At 48.6% G+C, this 25283-nt stretch overlaps 11 protein-coding genes across 15 annotated transcripts; 4 read left to right on the forward strand and 7 right to left on the reverse strand.

Moving 5' to 3' along the window:
• Positions 1 to 65: 65 nt before the first annotated feature.
• On the reverse strand, positions 66 to 1636 carry FOIG_14420 (NADH-ubiquinone oxidoreductase 40 kDa subunit, mitochondrial; the record flags this gene model as incomplete). Its single annotated transcript, XM_031215659.1, has 9 exons — positions 66 to 164; positions 215 to 550; positions 599 to 757; positions 811 to 952; positions 1007 to 1098; positions 1155 to 1249; positions 1317 to 1379; positions 1433 to 1446; positions 1509 to 1636. 9 exons carry the CDS (start codon positions 1634 to 1636, stop codon positions 66 to 68), a joined length of 1128 nt encoding a protein of 375 aa, XP_031054544.1.
• Positions 1637 to 1824: 188 nt separating this feature from the next.
• Positions 1825 to 4189, forward strand: FOIG_14421 (26S proteasome regulatory subunit N9). The gene is made up of 3 exons (XM_031215660.1): positions 1825 to 2438; positions 2506 to 2741; positions 2799 to 4189. The coding sequence occupies exons 1-3, from the start codon at positions 2171 to 2173 to the stop codon at positions 3438 to 3440; spliced, it is 1146 nt and encodes a 381-aa protein (XP_031054545.1). The 5' UTR covers positions 1825 to 2170; the 3' UTR covers positions 3441 to 4189.
• FOIG_14422 (glycosylphosphatidylinositol transamidase) lies at positions 3521 to 5786 on the reverse strand. Its single transcript, XM_031215661.1, has 5 exons — positions 5669 to 5786; positions 5363 to 5612; positions 5065 to 5303; positions 4200 to 5014; positions 3521 to 4146 (listed from the first exon to the last, which is right to left on the reverse strand). The coding sequence occupies exons 1-5, from the start codon at positions 5682 to 5684 to the stop codon at positions 3685 to 3687; spliced, it is 1782 nt and encodes a 593-aa protein (XP_031054546.1). The 5' UTR covers positions 5685 to 5786; the 3' UTR covers positions 3521 to 3684.
• Positions 5787 to 5986: 200 nt separating this feature from the next.
• FOIG_14423 (rhomboid protein 2) lies at positions 5987 to 7607 on the reverse strand. Its single transcript, XM_031215662.1, has 5 exons — positions 7214 to 7607; positions 7021 to 7158; positions 6887 to 6968; positions 6646 to 6833; positions 5987 to 6593 (listed from the first exon to the last, which is right to left on the reverse strand). Exons 1-5 carry the CDS (start codon positions 7392 to 7394, stop codon positions 6379 to 6381), a joined length of 804 nt encoding a protein of 267 aa, XP_031054547.1. The 5' UTR covers positions 7395 to 7607; the 3' UTR covers positions 5987 to 6378.
• A 270-nt stretch (positions 7608 to 7877) lies between these two features.
• FOIG_14424 (aconitate hydratase, mitochondrial) lies at positions 7878 to 11657 on the reverse strand. Of its 2 annotated transcripts, XM_031215664.1 has the most exons (5): positions 10923 to 11657; positions 10731 to 10857; positions 9827 to 10469; positions 9656 to 9777; positions 7878 to 9603 (listed from the first exon to the last, which is right to left on the reverse strand). In XM_031215664.1, the coding sequence occupies exons 2-5, from the start codon at positions 10842 to 10844 to the stop codon at positions 8116 to 8118; spliced, it is 2367 nt and encodes a 788-aa protein (XP_031054549.1). In that variant the 5' UTR covers positions 10845 to 10857; positions 10923 to 11657; the 3' UTR covers positions 7878 to 8115. The 2 variants fall into 2 exon arrangements, with proteins under 2 accessions (XP_031054549.1, XP_031054548.1); XM_031215663.1 differs by having other exon boundaries at positions 10731 to 11657.
• A 1-nt stretch (position 11658) lies between these two features.
• Positions 11659 to 13824, forward strand: FOIG_14425 (uncharacterized protein). Its single transcript, XM_031215665.1, has 2 exons — positions 11659 to 12976; positions 13047 to 13824. The coding sequence occupies exons 1-2, from the start codon at positions 12747 to 12749 to the stop codon at positions 13174 to 13176; spliced, it is 360 nt and encodes a 119-aa protein (XP_031054550.1). The 5' UTR covers positions 11659 to 12746; the 3' UTR covers positions 13177 to 13824.
• Positions 12910 to 14358, reverse strand: FOIG_14426 (DASH complex subunit DAM1). 2 transcript variants are annotated; one of them, XM_031215667.1, is made up of 3 exons: positions 13727 to 14358; positions 13562 to 13659; positions 12910 to 13510 (listed from the first exon to the last, which is right to left on the reverse strand). In XM_031215667.1, exons 1-3 carry the CDS (start codon positions 14039 to 14041, stop codon positions 13309 to 13311), a joined length of 615 nt encoding a protein of 204 aa, XP_031054552.1. In that variant the 5' UTR covers positions 14042 to 14358; the 3' UTR covers positions 12910 to 13308. The 2 variants fall into 2 exon arrangements, with proteins under 2 accessions (XP_031054552.1, XP_031054551.1); XM_031215666.1 differs by having other exon boundaries at positions 12983 to 13485; positions 13727 to 14152.
• FOIG_14427 (uncharacterized protein) lies at positions 14304 to 17439 on the forward strand. Its single transcript, XM_031215668.1, has 3 exons — positions 14304 to 16389; positions 16442 to 16583; positions 16631 to 17439. Exons 1-3 carry the CDS (start codon positions 15256 to 15258, stop codon positions 17113 to 17115), a joined length of 1761 nt encoding a protein of 586 aa, XP_031054553.1. The 5' UTR covers positions 14304 to 15255; the 3' UTR covers positions 17116 to 17439.
• Positions 16742 to 18129, reverse strand: FOIG_14428 (hit family protein 1). The gene is made up of 6 exons (XM_031215669.1): positions 17993 to 18129; positions 17769 to 17851; positions 17654 to 17722; positions 17510 to 17602; positions 17444 to 17458; positions 16742 to 17391 (listed from the first exon to the last, which is right to left on the reverse strand). Exons 1-6 carry the CDS (start codon positions 18024 to 18026, stop codon positions 17284 to 17286), a joined length of 402 nt encoding a protein of 133 aa, XP_031054554.1. The 5' UTR covers positions 18027 to 18129; the 3' UTR covers positions 16742 to 17283.
• Positions 18130 to 18247: 118 nt separating this feature from the next.
• FOIG_14429 (uncharacterized protein) lies at positions 18248 to 19948 on the forward strand. 3 transcript variants are annotated; one of them, XM_031215671.1, is made up of 4 exons: positions 18248 to 18418; positions 18606 to 18938; positions 18999 to 19214; positions 19265 to 19948. In XM_031215671.1, the coding sequence occupies exons 2-4, from the start codon at positions 18862 to 18864 to the stop codon at positions 19563 to 19565; spliced, it is 594 nt and encodes a 197-aa protein (XP_031054556.1). In that variant the 5' UTR covers positions 18248 to 18418; positions 18606 to 18861; the 3' UTR covers positions 19566 to 19948. The 3 variants fall into 3 exon arrangements, with proteins under 3 accessions (XP_031054556.1, XP_031054555.1, XP_031054557.1); XM_031215670.1 differs by having other exon boundaries at positions 18248 to 18938; XM_031215672.1 differs by having other exon boundaries at positions 18248 to 19214.
• A 108-nt stretch (positions 19949 to 20056) lies between these two features.
• Positions 20057 to 22525, reverse strand: FOIG_14430 (uncharacterized protein). The gene has a single exon (XM_031215673.1). It carries the CDS (start codon positions 22270 to 22272, stop codon positions 20173 to 20175), a length of 2100 nt encoding a protein of 699 aa, XP_031054558.1. The 5' UTR covers positions 22273 to 22525; the 3' UTR covers positions 20057 to 20172.
• Between the last annotated feature and the right edge of the window lie 2758 nt (positions 22526 to 25283).

Below are 25283 nucleotides of genomic sequence, written 5' to 3' on the forward strand. Positions count from 1 at the left end.
TCCGCTCAGCCGTGAATCACCAGCCGCCTTTCCAGCATTCGCAATAAGCAAAAAATTCATTTTCTTTACAACTCATCCAAGACATGGATGTACTTCTTCTCTTCCCTCTTCTCCTTCTCTGTCGCAGGGGGAAGATCGTAGAAGTTCTGACTTCGGAATCCTTGCTAAAAGGGTGTCAGTTTGTGACTTTCACGACCATGATTGGGGCACTTACCAGGTAGTGGTAGGTGAAGTTGATAATGTCACCAGGCTCAATACCGAGATCCTTAAAGGTCTTGGCCTCAGGGTCAATGACTTGGTCCAAGTACTCTCGCTCAACCTCATCGGCTGACAGAGTGTGCCACCAAAGGAACTTGTTCAGGATCTCAGCAACGGGCTTAAGGATGGCTTTGGGCACGTTGATGTGTCGTCGCTGCTTGTAAATCTCCTTATCAACCATAACGGAAATCTCCTCCATGCTGTACTTCTTGGGTCCGTAAAGCTCGAAAGTCTGTCCAGCAGTTGTGTCGTCGTAGAAGATCTTTTCAAGAGCAGCACCAACGTCGATAGACTGTGGTGGTTAGTAACGTTGACCCTAAGCACTCTGGCAAAAACCTACGTGAACGGGATAGAACTTCTCCTGCATGTTGTTGGAAGTGAAGAGGTTAGTGACACCAGCAAGCTTCAGCAGCAGGTTATCCTCGAAACCGAAGATGGGCGCAGGGCGGACAATAGTGGTCTCAGGGAAAAGTTGTCGGGCAACCTCCTCAGCTCGACCCTGGCTCGTTTGTTAGCATTTCCCTCCATTGACCAAGCTGACGATCTACAAACCTTTGTTCGGTAGAACTCGGAGACGGACTGAGAGTTGGCGCTGTGTGAGGAAACGTGGATATATCGGTCGACATCGTACTTGCAAACAGCCTCGACAATTCGCTCAGTTCCCTCAACGTGCACATCCTCCAGAGAGAAGTTCCTGATAATCATTTAGTTCCTGTCCTGTCCATTGGTCCGTTGTATATTGACGTACTTGGTAGGATAGTCGCGGCCAATCAAGTTGAAAACGGCATCGGAATGTCGAACGCTCGCCTCGATCGAAGGGGTGTTTCGAAGGTCGTGCTCCTAGTAAGAGGGTTACTGGAAAGTTCCTGAACATATCGGGACGAATTGAGGTGTACAATGAAGACAACACGGCCAAGATCTCCAGTGACCTTGAGATGACGCTTGGACATCTCCTCGCGGTAGGGAATAACGACAGTGCATCCCTGGCGGGCTAATGCCAGTATCAGTATTCCAATTGCCCATTCCAATTATCCAATTCCAGGTTCAGGTCGGCTCACCCAGTCGGTTGACAATGTATCGTCCTAGTTGGCCAGTTGCGCCAAATACGGTAACAGTATGGCCTGGTTTCCTTTCGTCAGTGTTGTTCGTGGTCATCGTAGCTCGATCATCGTACCTCCGAGGGATGAACTAGAAACGGAATAACATTAGAGGAGATCCGAATAGTGTCAATGGGCCGTGGTTGAGCTTACCGGCCTCCCTCAACACGCATGATAGGCTTGCCAGTTCGAGTAATGGAAATATCGGATAGGTATCGCTTGCCGGCGACATTGAAGGCAGCCTTGCGGGCCGCCCGCGCAGCAAAGAGAGGCGAAGCCATTGTTGCGAATATACAGATTGCGTGACAAAACGCTGCTGTGCCTCGCAATTGGCCGTTGAACGTCTCGTCGTCTCGATAGCAGTGTTTGGTGATGCTAGCCAAGTTGGAGCCTCGGGGAACGGTGATCGCAGATCACGTGATGGGTCACTGAAATCTTGCAGCTTGTCATTGGTTAGCGCCTTTCGAGTGCTCTTCCAGAGGTCGAAATGGCCCGTGCGCCTTCACGTTGCGACGACCAGGCTGCCTGGTAGCCTCATTGATGAGCTAAGGACCTCCCTCCACACTCGACTGAAGCAACTATCAACCTCTACAAACATACCAGCTTCACCGATTATCACGACGGCCGCTTGACGATAGCTCGGTCAAATAGAGAATAGTCCATTCTCACGCTTTTGGGACTCATAATTCGCAAAATCAGCGTTGGTGCAGCAGTACGCGCCAACAGATTAAGGCTGCAGGCAAGCTAGCTTCAGTTGCTGTGCACGTCACCCATACACTTAGATTCCACCGACATAAAATACAAAGCCCGCCATCATGAGCAACGAGACCATTTCCGATTTTCTTGCCGAGCAGCGCGATGAAGCTCCCGAGGAGCTCCAACCTCTCATTCTCGACTTTGAGAACTTCTGGGAGCGCAAGCTTTGGCACCAGCTCACTGACGCCCTCGTCGAGTTCTTCAGCCACCCCGAGAGCGCCCCTCAACGACTACCATTCTACAGAGTCTTTATTCTCAAGTTTGCCGACAAGATCAACCAATTGAAGCTTGTGGAACTAGCATTGAAGGCAGCAACAGAGTGTGAAGGTGAGATTTAAATGCAATATGCTCCGAAGCCGGCGGATTGCTGACCGATGGTTTTTGAACGACATAGAAGACGAGCAGCGCCTTTCTTTCCTGCAATCAGTGGCCAAGAAGGTCGATAACGAGAACTCTCAGGATGCTTATGTCTATGCCTTGGTTGCTGTCGCCCAAGCAAAGCTGGACTTGGAGGAGCTAGATGCTGCGCGAAAGGATCTGGATACAGCCGAGCGGATATTGGACTCTTTCGACTCTGTAGAGAATGTGGTCCATGCTGCTTTCTATGATGCAAATGCCATCTACTACCAGGTATGTTCTTGATCTCGACTTTGGGTATTTGGTGAGCCCCGCTGACCCCTCCTTCAGCGCAAGATGGACTTCTCCAACTACTACCGTACTGCCCTCCTCTACCTTGCCTGCATTGACCTCAATGCAATGACTCCTGAGGAGCGACACAAGAGAGCCTACCATCTCAGCATTGCTGCCCTTGTTTCAACAAGCATCTACAACTTCGGAGAGCTCCTGCTCCACCCCATCCTTGACGTCCTCGCCAAGAGCGAGCATGCCTGGATGCGTGATCTGCTATTTGCCTTTAACCGTGGAGACCTCGATGCTTATGACCAGCTGTCTGATCGCGTCGAGTCCAACAAGCTTCTTAAGAACAACGCCACGCATCTTCGACAAAAGATCTACCTTTCCGCATTGACTGAGGCTGTCTTCCGCCGTCCTCCCCACGACCGCACCCTCACTTTTGCCACTATCGCTCAGGAGACCAAGGTTCGACCCGAAGAGATCGAGCATCTCATCATGAAGGCCCTTAGCCTAGGTCTGTTGCGAGGAACTATTGACCAAGTGGACGGCGTTGCTCAAATCACCTGGGTTCAGCCCAAGGTGCTCGACATGAAGCAAATCGCCGCAATGCGCCAGCGACTGCTTGACTGGGACTCGAGCGTCAACCAACTCGGTAACTGGATTGAGTCGGCTGGCAAGGATGTGTGGGCTGCGTAGAGGAGTTCTCGACAGGAGTACGGTCTAGGGAACGTACGGCAATCAAAACGAACAAATGTACAGTATAGACGAATAGAAACTTTACTGTGGGCAGATGATGATCTTTTGCCCAAGTCAAGACTATTAATTCTAAATTTCGCCTAATCTATGTGCCCTTGTTTATTACCTAAAAATCAGAACCACCATTATGGTGGCGCAATGCATGCTTTGTTTCCTATTTTACAGTCCGAATCCCTAATTTTCTTCAAGCAGTAACCTCTCCGAAGACATTGACCATGCCCACGAGCCAGGCTGGCCACCAAAGGCACCATACCACAACGGGTGTATACATGCCCCAGACGTTCCAGCCGAAGCTGGCCTCCTTCAACAGATCCGCGATACTGATGTCCCAGATTTGGGCCGCTGCGTACAAAACTGTAGGTGGTGACACGACATTAAGGAGACCTGCTAGAGACCAGCGAAGGCCCCGGTTCTTGACCGGCTGGACAAAGCTGAGCGGGCTTGAGAGTACGCCGATGAGAAAAGCGAGAGAAAAATTGAGAGTTGCAAGAGTAGAAAGACACATGCCAAGAACGAGAAGAGAGAAGGACTTTGTGAGTTGGAAGTGCTGCATCGTGGGCTTGGTGACAAGGGTTAGGAGACGCGAGATCGCGAAGGGCAAGATAGCCGAGATGACAGAGAATGCAGCAAAAGTGGGCGAGAGTAACTAGAGGTAATCAGTATAAGACTCGAAGATGATGATATTGGGGGAGCACTCACGCCAGCGGGAAGGTGGTTGAAGATGTACAAAGGCACAGCTGCGAGACCCTGACAGACAGCAACGACACCAAGCGGAACAAACAGGTCCCGTCCAGCTTGTGTTGCTTCGACAGATGTGGTAGAAGCCTTCTCCTTGGGTTTCTGCATGGCTGGTGACTGACCGCTCTTGACCCAGAGAGAGATAGCCATGATGGTAAAGTTGGCAGCAATCAACATAGCACTGGGAAGATAAGTGCCGATACTGACGAAGCGGTCAGTCTGCATCAGAAGATAGAAGAAGAAACTCTGATGCAGGTGCTCAAGCAAATTGTTCAGACTTCGGAACGACCCCTCAACCAGGCGTCCCATGGCCATCTCATCATGCCATCCTTCGCCGTAAGGCTGAAGTGTCACGGCATCAACGTGATATGGGATGAAGCTGCTGTGAGCACCAGCTGCGTAGCCGAGGCCTTGGTTAAGCATACCGCGCAGCATAGTTTGTAAACGATCAGGGTAGGTGCCCTTGTGCTCCGTCATTTTTTGAATAGAGGTCCCAATGCCCATCTGACCACCAGCAATGTTGACGATTGAGTTGATAAGATCAAGATTAGGGAGCTGGCCGTTAGGGCCATCGTAAATCACATGAACAGACTTGAAACTCTGTTCTTGGGGGTAGTCAATAGCAAGGGCACCCTGAAGAGCACCGGACTTGAGAGGCAAAGGAGCCACAAGATCAGGGTTATGAGCATCATGGTATGCGTCAACCCAAGCTTGCGTGCCTGTCTTGCTATCAGGAGGAACAACAAGAATGATGTCCTTAGACCAGAGTGACCAGCCTATACTTGTCAGCGTCTATCGCATGGTTTAAGTTTCAGGGTATACGCACGTTTAAAGTAACGGACCAAAGTCAATGCCAGAGATACACCGTTGCGGTTGAGCTGCTCCTCAACATTCTTCCATGCAGCAACCAACACAATTGCCTCAGTGGCATCGCCACGAGGAGCTTGCAGGATTGCGTAGAGGTTCTGTCCTGAGTACTCATGGCCAGCTGAGTGGTAGGTGTAATTTTGACGTCCAACCTTTAATCCAACACCTGTGAGAATCTTATCGAGCCTGTCGTTGATCCTGTCACCGAATCGTATTAGTAATTGTTGCGTTCTTCCATATCCAAGTTCAAGACGCACTCATAGTTGTTCTTGTCGACTACATCGTCAACCTCATGTCGGTAGGCGCGGAAGATGTTTTGTTCGCTTCCTCCAAAATATGTATGCACTTGACCTGGCAACAGGGCATTCTCGGAGATGTACGTTCGACGCGAGTATTCGTTTAATGGGAGAAGAAAGAGCCAGATTACACCGATCGCGATGCAGATGAAGGACAAATAAGGGGGAAGCTTTAGAATACGAGGATCGCGACGCAGCGAAAGCGCTGATGCTATAGAACTTATCAGCCGAAGGTCAGAATAGGGGATGAGAGAGAAGGTTGCATACAGAGTAGTCGCGACATCGTTTGGCCAATATCTTTGTGATCAAAGACTTGGTCTCTCGATACTTGAGTTGAGGTTGAGGTTATCGTTGGCTTAGCCTCTTGGAAACAATGAGATCAATCATTGAAGAGGGTACGTACCATCATGACAGCTTTCCATTAAATAGAAGCTCCCCCCGGCTTCAGGGGTTGGATTGCGGGCCGCCTGCAGTGAATGCGGGGCAGTCTATGCGGCTACTGGGGGTTCATGTCGATCGAGAGCTATAGCATCAAACAGTCGTTGAGATTAGAATCAAGCTTAACATTAGAACTTCAATAATAGTGTCTAGACATGAATTATCCCCTATTTCTGGCATACGGTATCATAATGGAATCAAGACCTCACTGCAAGAGTAGATACATCATAAAGAAATGCCAATGCATGTACCATCATGACAACTGAAACAATCTTCATCCTCTACCTTTATTATCGCTTCATCCATTATAATAATACCTAAAACAGTTCATAGCAGAAAGGATCATGACCAGCTAGATGAGCCCGTCCGGACGTCCATTCATTCCTTTGCTTTTAATCGCTACGCCAATCCCTAACGCAAGAGAGACTCCACGAAAAATGAAATGCCCTTTCTATAGTACAATTCGAAAAAGAGCGTTCAACAAGCACTTCCGTACCATTACAGTTACACAAAAGTACACGCGTACCATGTACGCTCGTTCAAGGTCCGAGACGCTGGGTTGTACCAACGAGCTCCGTCGCCGCGCTGCCACTGGGACCAGGGCGGTTGGTCGTGGGCAAAACGCCAAATCGGCCATATGTCGTCTTGTCGATGCTGACATAGTGAGGGAGAATCTTGAGGAGGTTGAGTCGATTCTCGACCCATCGAAGACCCCATTCAGGGGGGGCGAGTAGCTTGGCATACCCGAAGCCAGCTATTCTAACTATCAGTATCCTTTCGACCATGACCATGACTATGAGACCTACCAACGTATCCAATTGCAATTCCGCATAGGTGGCCTAGAAGACTAGTACCAGGTACCAGTGCTCTCACAACCATACACATGATTAAGGGGGTAGTCCACGTTGGGATATGGACAGTACCGACAACGAAATGAGGGTTGGTTTTGTATGTTTGAATAGACTCCATCGCCAGTAGAGTAAATACCCACATGCTAGAACAAATGTTAGCTTAAGTTCCTGTCTAATGATTTCCTTGTCGCCGTACCTCGCTCCTAGAACGCCATGGTTTACGTGGAATACATATCGTTCGATCAGAACGTACATGACAGCCGGTATCGATGTCAGGGCTAAATAAAACGAGTCAACCCATAGTCCTTCAGCATTTCTGAAGTTTCTTACGTCCAAAGAACAAAGCAAGGGATGTTAAGGTGCCATGTTCGTTCTCGAATCGCTCCATGAGAGGAGTAAGCGCCGCGAGGTTAAGGATAGCATGGATAATGTTAAGGTGTATTAACGGGAATGTCGACAACCGATATGCTTTGAACAAGTCTAGTTAGCAAATGCGCAAATATTCAATATCGCTTGGTAGTACCATTTGTAATGCTAATCTCTTCAGGGATGAGGGCGCCCCATTCTCGCAGGTTCCATACTGATTGCAGCGATGCGATCGAGAGAGCAACAATAGCAACAATGATAAGTCGTGTGAATAGTGGCAACCGTGTCAGATATGATCGGGCTCGTAAAGTGTTGAAGTTCTGGAGACGGGGTCGCATGTCTAATAGATTCGAGCTGCTCGGAGCAGCCGGATGATCACCGTTACAAAGGAATGAAAGGACCGACGACACGGAGGGGATAATAAGATAGAAGTAAGAGAACTAATACGAGTTTCTTGACAATAAGAAAAAACTGGTTGAAATCGCAAATCACTTCCACGCCCTGAGAAACAGTCGCAGGACGATGGCAAGTCAAACTGGACAACGGACCCTTGACCCTTATGTCGAGGTGTGGCTGTTGAGTTGTCCCCAGCACGTGATCAGTGCACGGCCACAGTTGACATGAAAGCTGAGAGATGTAGTTGTTTTTGGGACTTATAACACGGAGTTCAGAATGCTTAAGGCGCTATAGGTAGGCAGCATCAGAAAATTAGGAGTCTGAAGAGACGTTTACAGAATTGCTCGGGCTTCGTATCTAAACAGTCTGGCACGATGGATCGATACCAGATATCACTATTGCATATCGTAAATGAAGCAGAAGCGTCACTTTTAAACAAGAGATATTTGAACAGTTAGAATTTTGTTACAACTAATGAAAGCATGGCTATTCCTTTGCTACAAATATGTAAAAGACATGGGCGCTCAACATTTTAGACATATACCGTCCGTTGAAAAGCCCCTCTACTGTCTGCCCTCGAAACCCAATCGAGAACATCAGGATGTACGCCGTATGTGACCCAAAATATCAATTTGCTCTTCTTTACTTTACTTCATTCCTTCTTTAGTTCTTGGTGGCCTTGGCCATGGTGTTCAGGGCAGAACCGTTCTTGAACCACTCGATCTGGGCCTCGTTGAAGGTGTGGGACAGAGGGATCTCGAAAGATGGGCTGCCGTCGGCGGGGTGGACAACAAGGGGAAGGGGCTTGCCAACGGCGAGCTGAGTGCAGAGGACATCGACCTTGTCATCAGGTCGGATCTTGTCGTAGTCGGCAGGGTCGGTGAAGGTAAGAGGAAGCATACCCTGCTTCTTCAGGTTGGTCTCGTGGATACGGGCGAAAGATCGGGTAATGATGGCAAGACCGCCAAGGTGACGGGGCTCAAGAGCGGCGTGCTCTCGGGAAGAACCCTCACCATAGTTCCAGTCACCAATGACAACCCACTTGATACCCTTGGCCTTGTAGTCACGGGCGACAGCAGGGACAGCGCCCCACTCGCCAGTGGTGACGTTCTTGATCTTGTTGGCCTCACCGTTGGCCTCGTTGATGGCACCAATCAACATGTTGTTGGAGATGTTGTCAAGGTGACCACGGTACTTCAACCAGGGACCGGCCATGGAGATGTGGTCAGTGGTGGTCTTGCCCTTGGCCTTGATGAGGATAGGGATGTCCTTAGCATCCTTGCCATCCCAAGGCTGGAAGGGAGTCAGGATCTGGAGACGGTCGGAGGTAGGGGCGACATCGACAGTGACGCTGGCACGGTCACTGGGAGGAGCCTGGTAGGTGTCCTGACCGGGGTCGTAGCCTCGGCTGGGGAGACCATCGCCGGTGGGAGGAGCAAGCTTGAACTCCTTGCCGTCCTTGTCCTTCAGGGTATCGGTGAGAGGGTTGAAGTGGAGGGAGCCGGCAATGGTCATGGCGACGACCAGATCGGGAGAGGCGACGAAAGAGTGGGTGGCGGGGTTACCGTCGTTTCGGCCAGTGAAGTTACGGTTGTAAGAGGAGATGATAGAGTTGGCCTCACCCTTCTTGACGTCACGTCGGTCCCATTGACCAATGCAAGGACCGCAGGCGTTGGCAAGGACGATACCGCCGAACTCCTCGAAGGTCTGGAGCTGACCATCACGCTCGATGGTGGCGCGAATCTGCTCGGAACCGGGGGTAACAGTGAAAGCAGACTTGGCCTTGATGCCGTGGTTGAGGGCATCACGGGCAATGGAAGCAGCACGGGTCATGTCCTCGTAAGAGGAGTTGGTGCAAGATCCGATAAGACCGACCTTAAGCTCCTCGGGCCAGCCGTTCTCCTTGACAGCCTGGCTGAACTTGGAGATAGGAGTACCCAGATCAGGAGTGAAGGGACCGTTGATGTGAGGCTCGAGCTCGGAGAGGTTGATCTCGATGAGCTGGTCGTACTCAGCACCCTCGTCGGGCTTGAGGCCGTGGGCGTACTGGCGGGCGAAGTCACCGATCTCCTTTCGCTTGGTGGCGGCGAGGTAGTCGTACATGCGGTCGTTGAAGGGGAAGACGGAGGTGGTGGCACCGATTTCAGCACCCTGGAGAATATCAGCCAACAATTCTGTTTATGAAGGAACAAGAGTCACTTACCATGTTGCAAATAGTGGCCATACCGGTACAAGAGATAGCGTCGGTACCAGGACCGTGGTACTCAACAATAGCACCAGTACCACCCTTGACAGTGAGGATATCGGCAACCTTCAGGATAATATCTGAAGAATGTCAGCAAAGTCAAGAAAAAAAGTGAGAGGTCATCCTTACCCTTAGGAGCAGTCCAGCCGTTGAGCTGACCAGTGAGCTTGACACCAATAACATTAGGGGCCTTAAGCTCCCAGGGGAGGTCGGCCATGACATCGACAGCATCGGCACCACCGACACCAATCGTGGCCATACCGAGACCACCACCGTTGACAGTGTGAGAATCAGTACCGATAAGAAGACCACCAGGGAAGCAGTAGTTCTCGAGGAGAATCTGGTGAATGATACCAGAGCCGGGCTTCCAGAAACCGATATCGTACTTGGCACAGGCAGTAGAAAGAAAGTTGTAGACCTCCTTGTTGATGTCAATAGCGCGGGCAAGATCCTTGGCACCACCGACTTGGGCTTCGATCAAGTGATCACAGTGGACAGTGGTGGGGTTGGCAACCTTGTCCATGCCGGCGGACATGAACTGAAGGATAGCCATCTGAGCGGTGGCATCCTGGCAAGCAACACGGTCAGGTCGTAGTTTGAGGTAGCTCTTGCCACGCTGGATGTCTTGGCCGTGAGGGTCGTCCAAGTGAGAGTAAAGAATCTTCTCAGCGTAGGCCAGAGGTCGGTTCAGACGAGCACGAACGATGTCGAGGTTCTCGGACATCTTCTTGTAATTGATGTAGTTACCCTCCTCCCAGTTGTTCTGTCGGACCTGTCCAGCGAGGCATATTAGCACAATTGTTCCCAAATCTCATGTCTTGCATCTTCCTGAGTCCATAACCCGGGCTTCATATTCTCTCGTTGCCATTGAGCTATAAGTCGCGCAGTTCAGGCCTCGGCATTGCCGGTGGATTGGCAGCCGAACTGACCCATGCGCCATGACGTTTGGCGCCTGAATGGTAGTGCAAAGAGAAGTAATGAAGCTTCGGGTCATGGAATCAAGAGACAGCAATGCAATTGGTTTGAAGCTTACCTTCTTGTCCAGAGGGCTATCTGAGACTGTGGCCATGCGGCGGAAGCCAGAGGCAGCGCCAGCAAGGGCGCGGCTCCGGGACATGTTGCCCAGAACCTGGCGTGTAGCAAGCATTGCGACTATGGTGCTGTGAGGGACTCTCGTTAGCAAAGAGTGATTAACGACGACGGTTGGGTATTGTAATTGACTTACGACCCAATATCGGTCGATGAGTGACTCGATGTATGCTTGAAGGGGAATTGCGAATGTTCAACTGAAGAAGTTGAAGCTTTTCGGGTGGGTTGAAGGAAGAAGGTGGGGGAATGTGCTGCCGAGCAGGTAAGGATTTTATGCTCCTCAGCCGGTCATGTGTTTATCTGGGTTAATGCAGCAATTGGGTTTTATAATTTAGCTCAAGCAAGAAACGGACGTAAAGTTTATGTATTTTTTGGATTTAAATCGTTATCAAGTGTTGTAGAGCTTTCAAAGACATCATCTCATTGTATTACAGTCTTGTTTTATATATTATTCTATCAAAATCATTCTCATCTTATACATAGTATTCATCTTCTTCCACAGAAGCCACGATTTGATTCTCTTTTTTTCCTCTGGTTGCGAGGCAGTTGCTGTTACCTCGGTCTTGCGGGCACCCGTTACGGCGTGAGCCCCGGACCATGATGTAATTTCCGCATCGTGGGCCCCGAAACGGTCTAGGCGTCCATCATGCCCCGGAACCTCACAATCAATGACAAAAGATGCTCTCTGGTTGGCCAAAACTCTGACTCGCTTCACAGGGTTTAATCGCTACAGTTCCTCGGGCCAGCGGCTTTACCTTCGGTCGCCGCTGAACGGATATATCCCTTCGCACATGCGATCCTCCGAGGTCGTGATGCTCGGTCACCGATCATTTTTTTGCTTCAAACACTGTTTTTCGGAATTCAATTTTCATCTGCGAGCGCTTGAGGGAATTTGGGGTAGCCCTTGAACGAGGGGGAATGTGAAGCTTTTCACCAAACCCCAACCCCCTATGCCCTTGTATACACACCCCAATTGTGGTTCTGCCAAATGTCATGCCGCAGACCGCCCAGTTGATATGTATTGTCCAATGATAACTGAGGCGATTATAATCTTCATATCCGTTCTTGGAGCCGATTGTAGACTCTTGTCCACCTTTAAGCCACATCACGAACTCTCTGCGTTGTAACCCACAATACTAATGGAGCACTGGGAGCCGATCAATACTATCGCAAATTCTATAGCGCTGACGGCTATGCAAACGCCCATCTAGCCGTGCAAGCATCCTTCTTCTCGTCCCTTCGAGCTTGAAGTCTAACTTGCTCTTTGCCGATCGTTGATCCCGGAGCCGGTGACCCCAGACCCGCTATCCGCCGGGTATCACCAAGCCCGTCCAATACCCATATGATGGCTGAACAAGCTGGCAGGCTGGGCATGTGACAGCATATCTCAATTTTTATGGGAGGTTGAAAGCCGATTGACTAAATGAAATTTCTATTCAAGCATGATAAAACATTGGAATGAAACTAAGCGTCAGAGAACGGAGAACTCTACAAGAAAAAAGTAGAGCTGGTCACAATTCCGTTCTACAAGTCTATTTACAATGATGCTCCCTTTGCCTATTGCTTAGGTGTTAGTTGTTGTCAGAAGATTACAGTGATACTTGGGGGCTTTTATCTTGTAGACTTCTTATTTACTTTGTTCTGTTTTATTTTTTTTGTTTTTTTTTCCTCTTTCGTTATTTCCCTTCTATTTCTACTCATAGTTTCTCGAAATTGTTTTCTGAGTCGCAGAGCATGCCTTGTTTTGTCTCCCGCTCGAAATGGTCGTGATATCGTGCCGTGGTCGGATTCAACCTGTGGCTGTAGTGCCCCGCATCCGGCTTATCGCCTTATCGGGTCAGCCCCACCAGAACTTTTTTCGAAAATCGCCAACCTCCACGACCGCCTAGCTTGAAGATACCAATATCACAATCTGGAATAGCATACTCCAATAATCACATCCGTTCAAGTCACCGCAAAGATGGGTGTCACAAACAAGAAAACAATCACCAAGACAAGGCGCAAGACTCGAGACGTCGACCAGGTCAAGGCCGACCTCATGTCACCCAAGCATCTGAAGCAATTCATGGAGACAAAGGCTGCTGAGGACCTTCCCGGCCTTGGGCGTCACTACTGTGTTGAGTGCTCCAAATGGTTCGATACGGATGCTACTCTGGTCTCGCATCAAAAGGGAAAGCCTCATAAGAGAAGGTATGTCACATAGTGACTCGCAATGGGTATATATTTGTCTATTCTGACATGTGTTCTAACTCCCCACTAGAGTCAAGCAGATCGCCGAAGGACCATACACTCAACAGGAGGCCGAAGCTGCCGTCGGCTTGCGAACAGACAACGGCGACCGAAAGCGCACATTTGCCGACCAAGATAACGATGTTGCCATGGACGCCTAAATCATGTCCGATAAAGTTCTTCATAGCACGCTAAAAGGGGGATATAAAATCCTAGGGCGCATCGGAGCTGGGCTTGATTTTTGACATTGCAAATGGCGTTTTGGAATATTTCTGTCGATATCCCGATCATATTCACCTGACACCTCGACCGCGCGCTCTGGCCAGTCCACTAGGCCGGCTACGTCCAACACCACGAGTCGATCTTCCCCGAGACGATGTTCCTCGACCGGGAGCAGCAGGGAGACGTGATTGTCGTTTTGGAGGCTCTGGTGTGGTGAATTTGGAAGACTTGGTGGTAGTAGGTGGATTCTCGACAAAGGACGTGTCAGTGGTCCTAGAGGCTAGTTAGAAGAGCCAATAAAGGTTTTTAAAAAGAAGGACTTACATGAACGTCATTTCTGCATCAGCCTCTGATTTTGATGGGGTCACAGCGGGTTGTTCTGGTTGAGTTCTGTCTCTGCGGAAAGATTCTGGAACAGGTCCCTGCGAGAATAAGTCTTAGAATTACAAACCCGTACATATCCGATACGGATAGCTTCGATAGACATACCTCTGGGAAATCAACACAGAAGGCATTCATGTTCAGGCCATAAAGGAAGCTCGCGAACGATTCGCTGAATCTCGCTAAACTCTCGTGCATAAGCTGAAAGTGCATCATGTTCGCTTCAAGGTCGGCCATGGCATCGGAAAGCTCAGCGAAGGCTGGCTCAAATGCATTCAGCGGAAATGGCGCATCATGTTCTCCAGCACCTCGCGCGGACTCGCGAAAGGATGATCGGGATGAAGGTCGCAGCGGGGTGGTAGGTCGTGACGTTCGGGAACGAGAATTTGAGCGTTTGCCGGGATCGAGAGGTGTAGTCGACATTTTGGCAACTTGTATGCTGTATTTCGCATTCGCTGTTCTGTTTTTGTGTATTATTTCGTGTATTCGTGGCTCGGCGTACTGGGTAATGCAATCCGCGTATTTGATATCGCGACCTGAAGTTGGGTTGTACGAAAGTCAACAAACATTGGATGGAAGTCTGTTGTGGCGCCCCCGCAATTCGTTCCAAGATGTGGCTCCCAGTCCGTGTGGCTTTCCCCACGACGTTTCTATTGTCCAGATAGCATCATATGTACTTTACATCATGCCTGATTTCGATATCAGTTGGTCTCGAGTCTTACATACTTTTGTTCTTTCAACATAATATTTTCTAGAACTCATCATATATCAGGCATGGCGGTCATTATGTTTTCCAATCGCCCTACTATCCACGTATTAGTCGTGTCGCGTGAGTAGTCTTCCACTCAGGGGCAGGCATGACGAAGACATACGATATGGTACGGATACCGAATAAAGTAAAGCTCATTATAGGAAGACTTTGGCAAAGAACACTGCCGTGTTAGGAACATTCATTTTACATCGACTGTGAGACATGGGGCCCCTTGACCGTGGGATGTCGCAGGATTCTTTGTCTTCAAGCTGCTAGCTAGCTCTGTAGGGTAGGGCACAAGCCACGCTCACATCACGTTCACATTTGTTCAAAGTAGTTCTAAGCAGTAACGTACCTTGTTGTCAATTATTTTCAAAAACTCTTGCTAATTTCTCTGCTGGCCATAGTCTTGATGTTGTGTCACATTTTGTTCAAGACATCATAATTGAGGTTCTTGAGGTGCGTGACAGAACAACGCCAACTTCAATAATAGGCCTCCAATCTTTGTTCCCGAGTACTCCGAACACTAACAAAGGCCCTACGTCAATAATTGATCCATCCACTCTCCATCCGCGGGAACCGGAGTCTTGCAAGCTCCGAACACACCTTGAGCATCAACAGACTATTATATTTTATTACGCTCGTACCATCCTGTGAAAAATCCGAACGATTCATATCTTCATGGTCATTCCTTGAGGCCTGTCAGTGGATTGTTTTTGCTTTGTACCTGCAAAGCAACGTCGAGGATCTGTGGAGCCAATACGACGCCAAGAAAGGGTGTCCCGCATTCTAAAAATCCCCATAAACGACGACATTGATTTACCTACCAACTTTGGTTTTTGCGGCGTATGTGTACGCGTTTGCAAATCTGACATACCCTTTACCTATGAGGACTCAACTGGGACGGAACCTATGCTCGTATAGCCCTCTTAAATACTCCTTTCAGCCACTTTCGCGCCACCTCCAGCTACGGTCATCTGTCCTTTCTTCCAGCTTACTGAGACTACCCCTTACCAACTCACGAGGAACCCCTGCATCTGCTAGGAGTATCGCTTCTGCGAGATATCTCACAGGTTCAAGGAACCTCACTCACTCAATTGTCATCAAACGGACATTATACAGCAAAACCGGCTCAAATCCAAGTAGCAAACTTCCCCTTGAGGCCAACTCGCTTTACTCGGTTGTTGTAGCTGCAGCAATCATTACGGCTGTTGTTGCTATATCAGCTTGGCCTGCAGGAAGCCCCAGCAACCAAACCCCACCAGAAGAGTTCGAAGAAGAGTTCGAGATCATGTCTTTCCAATCACCCCCTGGGCGCCCGGGGAACCTGACTCCTGAGCAAGAGGAGAAGCTTCGTAAGCTATGGACTGCTGTCTTCCAACTCACTGGCGTGGCCGATGACGAGAGCGCTGGTGCCAACCTCTTGCCCCAAAAGGAGGAGGCGAGTCCAGCAGAGGCTGATCCGAAGAAGAAGCGAGGATTTGGCATGTTCAAGAAAGGCAAATCTGGTACTTCGACACCAACTGAAGGTTCCGCTGAAGAGGACAAGTACAATGAAACCAAACAATTCCATGAGACTTTGGCCAACGAGTCCCCTGAAACAATTCGACACACGATATGGTCTATGGTGAAGCACGATCACCCTGATGCCCTTGTTCTACGCTTTCTCAGAGCACGAAAGTGGGATGTCGAGAAGGCTCTCGTCATGTTGGTATCCACTATGCATTGGAGGCATAATGACATGAAGGTGGACTCTGAAATCATGAAGAACGGAGATGCCTTTGCGGTTGAGGATGAGAAGACCGACTCTCCTACCAAGCAAGTTAGCGCCGACATGATGAAGCAACTCCGAATGGGCAAAAGTTTCCTGCACGGCACTGACAAGCAAGGCCGACCTATCTGTGTTGTCCGGGTTCGCCTGCACAAGGCTGGGCAAGAGTGCGAAGAAAGCTTGGAAAAGTACACAGTCTACATTATTGAGACAGCTCGCATGACACTCCAGCCTCCTGTTGATACAGCTGTAAGTACCCGTGGTCTAGAAATCAGAGCACAACACTGACATGCAAACGCAGTGCATCGTTTTCGACATGACTGGCTTCTCTATGGCCAACATGGACTACACACCTGTTAAGTTCATGATTAAGTGCTTCGAGGCCAACTATCCCGAGTCTCTAGGTGCTGTCCTGGTGCACAAAGCTCCCTGGCTTTTCCAAGGTATGTTGCTGTTTTCAAAGCGAAGATAAATATTGACTCGTAATAAGGTATCTGGAAGGTCATCCGTGGCTGGCTTGACCCTGTGGTGGCAGCCAAGGTTCACTTCACCAACAACCGGGCTGAACTCGAGGAGTTCATCGCTCCAGACCATCTGATCAAGGAGCTTGAAGGCGATGAGAACTGGGAGTACAAGTACATCGAGCCTATTGCTGGCGAAAATGATAAGATGAAGGATACGCAAACCCGGGATCGTCTTTTGACTGACCGTGAAGAGTTGGTCAAGAAATTCGAGCATACAACTAGGGAATGGATCCGTCATCCTGATGGTGAGCAGGGCAAACAACTCAAGGCTGAGCGAGAGAAGATTGCCAAACTTCTCAGGGAGGATTACTGGAATCTCGACCCATACATCCGAGCACGAACACTCTACGACAGACAGGGTGCGATACAGAGCGATGGCAAGACTGACTGGTACTCGCTCAAGCCACTGGCGGCTGCGGGAGCCAGCACTTCTGCTGATGACCTAGACTAGACGAGACGTATGAAGCACAAAAGGGACTTGGATTGTAGATAATCAGGTTGATTTGGCGGGCGCAGGATGGTACCTGGTAACCGGACAATAATACTAGAAGGGCTCTTCATGAACCAGTTCCCCAATCTCCCAATCGGACACTATCGCATATGCGTATATCGAAGCTCTTTAGATCTTGGCCTTGAGCTCCTCGCAGTAAGCCTTGAGCTGCTCCATATCAGCAGGCTTTGTAGGCCATTTGACGCCGAGGCCCTCGGTCTCGTTAGGCTTAGGGATCTGAATACTTGTTAGCTGTAGCTCAACGATAATTCAGGCTTAATCATGTTACCATATGGAAGTGAACCTAGGATTATGTTAGTTTCGTTATACCGTAGACTTAGTATGATAGACTTACATGGTCAACTTCTTGATGAGCAATGCGGCCATTGTTCTGGAGGATATTGTAATCGGTGGCACCAGTCGCGTTGACAATCTTCTTGACAACAGGCTATGAACATAATTAGACTTGAGTATTGATCACTAACGCTCCAGTACTTACCAGAATCTCGGTGAGGTGATCGTCAGGAATATCGGCCAACTTAGCACCGTGGTGCTTGGGAATGACAAGCTACATCTTGTCAGTGGGTTCATGACGTGAGCTGTTGAGAACATACAGCGTGGCCCTTGCTGAGAGGACCAATATCAAGGAAAGCGAGAGTCTTGTCGCTCTCAAATAGCTTGAAAGAGGGGATATCACCTAATTAAGGACCAAGTTAGTTTACATGAAGACCAGGAGTTAGACAAAAGAGCTGATGAACACCCTCAACATACTCTCCCCTCGGCAACTCCCCGCATACTCTTTTACTCATTCAACCACCGTGCTTCCCCCTTCTCTTACCCTTGATGATGCGACAGAAGATGCAGGAGGACATTTTGGTGTGAAGGTGTTTAGTTGTTGAAAATAAATGGAAAACAAAAGAATCAGAGAACAAGTTCAAGTTCAATTGTCAATTGAAGGATCAGATTACATGAGGTAACACTGAGCGAGGTGCAGCTTGGAGCTATGAGGGGCAGCTGGTGTGAGCTTTGATTGGCTGCTGCGATTAGATTGAGGGTATATAAGTCTAAATTGCACTGCTTTCTTTCGGAGTGGGACCTCCCATCGAACTCACCTCTTGCCTTTTACCAGATGTGACCGTGGGATTGGCCCAACAGACTCCATTCACCTAATCTTTGGAAACCATTCGTCTAGAGACTCTAGATTCGAATTTTGATTTTTGCTACTTTTTTTGGATCAAAATGCATTTAATAGTGTAGCATCTCAGTCGGTCTTTTGTTTTTGGCATTTTTAAGACCATCGAAGCTCTTTTTGGGCTTTTTAATAGCTTTTATACCCGTTTTTCTGTGAGGCTTCTGCGCCTTGATTTTTACGTCATCCCCATCTCGGCGGGGTCACCTCAGCCCCTCCAAACACAATAAGGTACCTAGAACTAACTGCCTGTGCTCCCAAGGCATACCCGTACCAACCCATGATCCATCACTCTTCACCCACTTTCAGGCGCCCAGTTTCTACCTTGTAGCACTTTTTACCAAGATTTTCTGTTCCCGTACGAGTCACGAGCTTGACCGTCCGAAGCATATATACTCCAACTTTCGCCGCCGACTGTTCCTTAGCTAGGTACCTACATAGTACGATCGACACCTTTGAGTTTGCGACGAACGTACAGATTCCAAGCCATATACAGCCATCGCATTTACTCAAACGAAATGCCTGAATACATCAACACGCCTCTCTTTGGCGGCGCAATCACTTGCGACCTGCCCGCCAAGTTCGCCGACGTCAGGTTCGTCCTCATTGCTCTTTGCGCCTAAACCTTTCCTTGTGCTGACTCTATGCGCTGCAGCAAGTTGCGACAAGTTCCCGATAACCAAGAAGTCTGGATCGATCAGGATGGTTTCACCAGCATCATCTTCGACATCACAGAGCGTGTTGGAGGCTCTGGCTCAGGTCCTGAGGTTGATGGTCGTGCCATGACAACTCATCTTGAAGATATGGTTGGGTCGGATATCGATACCGTCAAGATCTGGAACACTGCCGAGACTGAGTTCTCGAATCTAGAGTATGTTGTCTCAGATGCCTTCTGGAAGTGACAGTTACTGATATCTGTAGACCTGGTACTCCCGCCTACACACTTATTTCCACACAGACTCCTCGTGTGAACCAGTCCCGCGACTCAACATCTGCGCCCGATTTCACCGCTATCATCCTAACTCTTTTGCGGCTCGAGAAGGCCAAGACTGATATTCTCATCACAATCAATGTGCCTCATATCAAGGGAGAGTACGACGAGGCGGAGGTTGATCTTGAACTGGGACGTCAGGGTAAGCTCATCGGTGCTGCCGTTGAGTATTCTGCTACTATCTGGTCAACATTTAAGATCAAGGACTGGGGCCTCTTTGGTGAAGCTTAAAGTAGTTGAAGTTTGTTAAAAGTGAATGGAGAGCATATTCAGGGTAAGGGGGATGCAGCAGGAAAGAGTTAGGATATCATCAGATGACTACCACGACTTATGACCCGTTTTCTTTGTCGATGGATGAATATACAATTATGGACACGACAAGTATGGTTCCCTAGCATGCAAAAATAAGTAGACTCATGAGCTGCTTTTAGATGAATATGACGAGACGTCATGATAGAGGGCCATGTTGACGAGCATTCAACCAGGTGTAGCTTGGGAAGCTCTACAATGTTCGAGAAACTACTGGCTGATAAGATCAAACTCGAATTGTGTCTGCATTTGCAACGTTCAGTGGCTATATACACACTCTCATTCTAATTTCTTGAAAGTTTGTCTGGTTGATATACAAAGTAATCGATGAGCTTCCATGAGGGTAATGAAGGCAGTGTCTCTGTAGACTGGAGAGTATTTGTTCCTAGATATGTTATATGATATCTAATAGTCTGGATTTTGACAGGCAGCTTCGTAGGTGAGTGAAGGCGCAGATGAATTCAGTGAACTCATACACGTAAATGGTAATATTGAATGGGTATAGACAAACAAACTCCTAGTTATGCATTTATGCTTCAGCCTCAATAGTTAGATCAACCATCTTGTCAACAACACTCTCAACTCCCAGCTTGCTAACCACTTTGCTTCCAGTCTTACCACCCTCTTGCTTCGCCCACTTCTCTGCAATGAGCTTCATGACCACCTTCTGAGGACTGCCCGGGTTCTCTCCTCTGACCACACCCATCTGCTCTTTCACAAACGCCTGATATCGGCTCGGTGCTTTGCCTGCTGCTGCTCCTCTTGGTGCTGGCTTGGTCTGCTTCAAGTTGCCCTTGCACTTCCCACATTTATATCGCTGGGTATCAATACTCTTGGAGTGCCGCTTGTACTCAGCTCCGCATTCTTCACACTCCCAAACGTACTTGAAGTCGATTTCGTAACTGTGCTTGGTCGTCACTTGGATACCGCGATCACCAAACTTAGCTGAGCACTTGGCCGCCCAATCTTTGAACTCTCGGCCGTGAGGATTTGTCGTTATGCCACTGATCATGAAGTTGGCGAGATGGCAAAACTCGTGTGCCATGACATTGAGTAGGCGATTCTCGTCATCAATGACCTTCTCGGCAAGTTCGATTGATGCATGATGTTTGAATATCTTGATGGGCTGGCCGTCTTCCGCCTTGCGTGTCGTCCTAATAGTCTCACAACGCCAACTTGCTCGCCCAGCCGTCGTATTAAGTGTTTTCGTCCAAACGAGCTTGACACCACCTGTGGACTCAGCAAGCTTGGCAATTCTGCCCTGTGTGATCTCGAGATCGAGTTCGGCTAGAAAGCTCTCGGCCAGTGCATGTTTTCTAGATTCAAAGGACTTCTTGGTCTCCTTCTTGGGCTCTTTCTTCGGGCTCGCCTTGCTGGGACTCTTGGTAACCGGAGGGAGGATGAGCTTGCGTGGCGAGTGCTGGTCGTTCCAATCGTTAACAAAGTCCTGGTTCCAAAAGGCATCCATACTTGGACGATGGGGCGTCTTGGGGATCTGTATTTTCTTGCTTGGTGATGCAAGTCCTCTTGGCTTGGATGCTTTAGGAGGAGTACTGGGTGGTGTGGTGAACTCGTCTATCTTCGATACTCTGCTCTCCTCATCTGAAAAGTCCTCGAGCTGTAGCCGCAGCTTAGATAGTGTGTCTGCAAGGTCCGAGGTGGTGGTCGTCCCTGAAGCAAGTCGTTTCCCACTTTGGCTAATCTTCCTGGACCCAGCAACCTCTTTACTTGAAGCAGTATTCTTGGCAATATCGCGGGTCTTTTCATTGCTAATGCTTGTAGAGGGGTTTGGTTGAAGAGTTGGAGCATTCTTGATTGATGGGATACGCTCCCTGGTGCCAACGGTCTTTGATGGCTGGCTACTCAAGGATCTTGCCCCTTTCCTTGTCGGGGGCTCAGGGGAGTCATTCAACCAATACGACTCTGAGGCAGAGTCAGAATGTTCGTCTGCAGTTTGATAGATACTTGGCTCTTCTGCTTTCTCGTCCTCCTGGCTCACTTGGCTTTCAGCATCGGTATCAATCTCTCGTGCAAAAAGCAATGCCTTTGACTTGGTCCCAGAATGAATACTTGGTTTCGGCTTTCGAATCTCCAGAGTAGGTATTGTCACCGTACTTGTCTTTGTTTTCTGAAGCCGTCGAACCCTTGTCAAGACTGTTTCCTTTTCGGATTCATAGTTCTCATCGCTCTCGTCATCAGAATCTTCCACAACCCTCTGGTTTCTCCTCCTTCTTGGCTGTTGTCGAGACTGCGGCATGTCCTTCTCAGTCTCAGAGCCAAATTCGGATTCTGAATATGAAGAAAGTTCGTCGATTGGGGTCGTTTGTCGTGATGGCTTCTTCTCATGACTTGCAGCCCTTGACTTACTCCGTCGACCACCACTTGTGCTTTCATGTTCTTCCGAGTTCCATTTCTGAAAGAGCGGGTTGGCGGCGACTTGATTTGGCTCTCCAAGACGTCGCACACGTCGGGTTTCAACATTGGAAGTAGTCTTAGGAATCGTAGGCTTGCTAACTGAAGGTGTTGGCGTAGTTGTCTTTGTTGCTCGGGTGCTTGGTTTCCGAATAAGCGTTTTCAGATCAGGTAAGTCATCGTCACTGGAGGGATAAATGTCTGCCAGTCTTGCCATAGTGGATGTGTTGAGTCGCAGGCGAAGAGGCTTAAGCTATGGCATATGCTGGTCGAAGGGTGTTTCTTGCGTTGTGAATCGCATGTGGGGATATAGAGTGATACTTTTCGTTAGGTGATGTTTGAATAGGTATGCGATGACCTGGAGACGATAACTTTTGTGGCATAAAACGGTTTAGCTTGAATGCATGATGGCTGTAGTAAAACTTTGAGTCTTCTATAAATCTACATATCAAAGGTTGGAACTCAAAGTAAAGAGCCACCACGTTGGCACGGCAACAGACCCATATTGGAATGTGGAATCACGAGTACACGTGACACCCATCAACTTCTATTGTGTATGGATCGGGATGCGAAACACACAAGACACGGGCTCACGATGGATAATTATTTGATGGATTTGTGCCAGATGTAATTGGCAATGTGAGACACTTTTCATACCTAAAAGTATCGAATTGACTAAGCGGCTTCGTTCGCAATTCTAGAACACGAAGCTAGTATTGACAATTTAATATCGGAACGAGAAGCCCGAGCCGGATGAGCGGGAAACTTGACATGCTTATTTTTGGTGCTCGCTTGTGTCGTAATCCCTTGGCAACTTTTCAATACCAGTTGCTGAGACCTAAGAGGCGATGGGTATAGGTTAACCTCTGAGAAATTAACCCTTTTACAGTACTTCATAATGAGTATTTCAAGACTCGACTTATGGCTTTCTGCTATGTGAAACACATCATTGAGGCAGAAACATGACGTATTTTTTATTAATCAGCCATCTTATTAGAACAGATTCAGTTGAAGAGTGGAAGCCATGACGAAGAAACAAAGAGGTGCGAGGCTAACTAACGAACTGGACGCGATTCCATTACCAGACTGTGTGGAGCGCCAACGGGTGGGAACATGAAAAAAAGGAGGTGGCCATTTTCAGAAGTCTCCGCCAAAAGTTGCTTATCACTTCGGCTGGTCAATGATAGAGCTCACTCCATGCGGTGATCATCAATCGGTTGTCGATAGATCATCATTAGCTGGCTCGGTACAGCAGCCGTGTTGCCGTGCGTGTCACATTGCTGATGGTCATCTACGGCCAGGATCATCTTGTTTATTGAATTAACCTGCAGGTCAATCACGGTCTATCCCCGATATCAAGCTATAGGCATCATCTCTAGAAGCCATGCACAATAATTTATACCCAATATCGTCCCCGGCTACTGCTAGTCAGCGGGTGGCGGGACGCCGGCTTATCTTGACAACAGAAACTTGAATATTTCGGAGCAGTTCCTGTAAGAATCCTAAACATCAAACCAGTCGCAACAAGACGATTCCCTTTCTAGCGTGGTGGACACGGGCCCGTTGAACCAGTTTGGGATTGGGAAATTGGACTAACTGCAAAGTTAATCCTTTAGCACAGCTGATGGGGAATAGAGAGAAAAAATTGAAGCAGAACCACAGCTTTCTATGGAGAGAATTTGGGGGGATCGATGATCGTGTTGGATCGTGTCGGTGTCTGAAGCTTACCAGGGATAACCTTGTAAGGGAGCTACTGTTTGGGCCGGCGTATCACATAGGCCGCGTACAGCGTCGTCATCGATTGTAATCATGCTGCTGACAGGACGGGATAAAAAAAAGAGCGAGCTCATCGTGGCAGTGTTACAGCGGGAAAAACACTGAGCACACATGTTGAGTTGCCATCGGCTATTTCTTTTTACGGAACCTCCTTTGAATTACATGCTGCATGCCATCTCGTGTGAAGGAGCTGTTTTCGTTGCAGTCTTGCTCTCACCCACGAAAATGCGTGATGCAGGATCTGTTCCTGCATAATGAATGGGTACGGTGCAGGACATCCACTGACTTTTCTCCTCAATTTCTAAGCGGCCTTGCTTATCAATGCCCTCTGTCTACTCCGTAATTACCGGTACAACAATCGAGATTGCATCTTTAAGGCTGAAACAATTTCAATGAAGATTAGCATGAGATGAAAAGATGTTCCAGATAATGAATGACTTTATCCATATTTGATAGGTTTGGGATAAGTGGAAGAGCTAAGGGCAAGGAAGCATGAATTGAGGTACCAGCCATCATCTGATAGTGACGAGCAGGGTACGTGCATATTCAGTTCGAGGACAAGGTTACGCAGCAGTTCAAGTTCTCCCCGCTTGAGGATTCGACGAACTAGCTGAAGCTTCTCGAAGTCCTTACTTACGGCTGTGGCCGCAGCCGTGACGGGCACCAGCAGCTTGCAGGCATAGACACGTGTACGTGTAGCTTGATAACAGCTTCGTTCCATGGCTGGTGAATCTCAAACCTGAAGAATCATTGAAAATATGCAGACATACATGGGATTTCCTTGATTAATGCATCTTCTGCCTTGATATCGCGGTTGGGGAACAATCAATAACTCAGCCACTCGTTGAATTTAACCTTTGGGTGACCAACTGCAACCTTCAATCATGCCACTGTAACACAACTAAACTAACCCCATGCTTGAGGCAAAAACCAAGCAGGGTGGTTGGTGGCCTTGATACCTCAGGTGTTGTGCTTCTCATTTAGATAACCTTTCTGTTAAAGCACTCGTATCAGTGAGTGAGAGTGAGGCATTGCCAATAATGCCAACCATAACTCCGGGCCACAGAAAGAAATTGACTCGAGCTTCGGATGCGCCGTTCAGGGGCGCCGGTGCCCCTCAGTGGACCTTGGAGGCTTCATCCAAAAGCCCGATTTGCAACAAGCACTTGTCAGGTCCGCAAAGGAATGACTCCGTACCAATGATGACGCGTGGCTGGCTATTTCTGAACAGTACTTTAAAGGTACGAGCTTGTACAAGGTTCCGCCTCATGGGTCTCATGCAAGCGAGGCTCCAGAAGCAAACGCCTTGCAGCGGAATGTGAGCAGAACAAGGCCAGCTGAGATATTGCCGCAACATGTATCCATCAGGTACTCTCATTAGAGAGAGAGAATGTTGAACTGCAGCACATCCATCCGAGGAATCCGCCTGCCATTCTGTCAATCAGAGTCCAA

This window comes from Fusarium odoratissimum (genome assembly GCF_000260195.1).
Source record: "Fusarium odoratissimum NRRL 54006 unplaced genomic scaffold supercont1.41, whole genome shotgun sequence".
NCBI classification, from domain to species: domain Eukaryota; kingdom Fungi; phylum Ascomycota; class Sordariomycetes; order Hypocreales; family Nectriaceae; genus Fusarium; species Fusarium odoratissimum.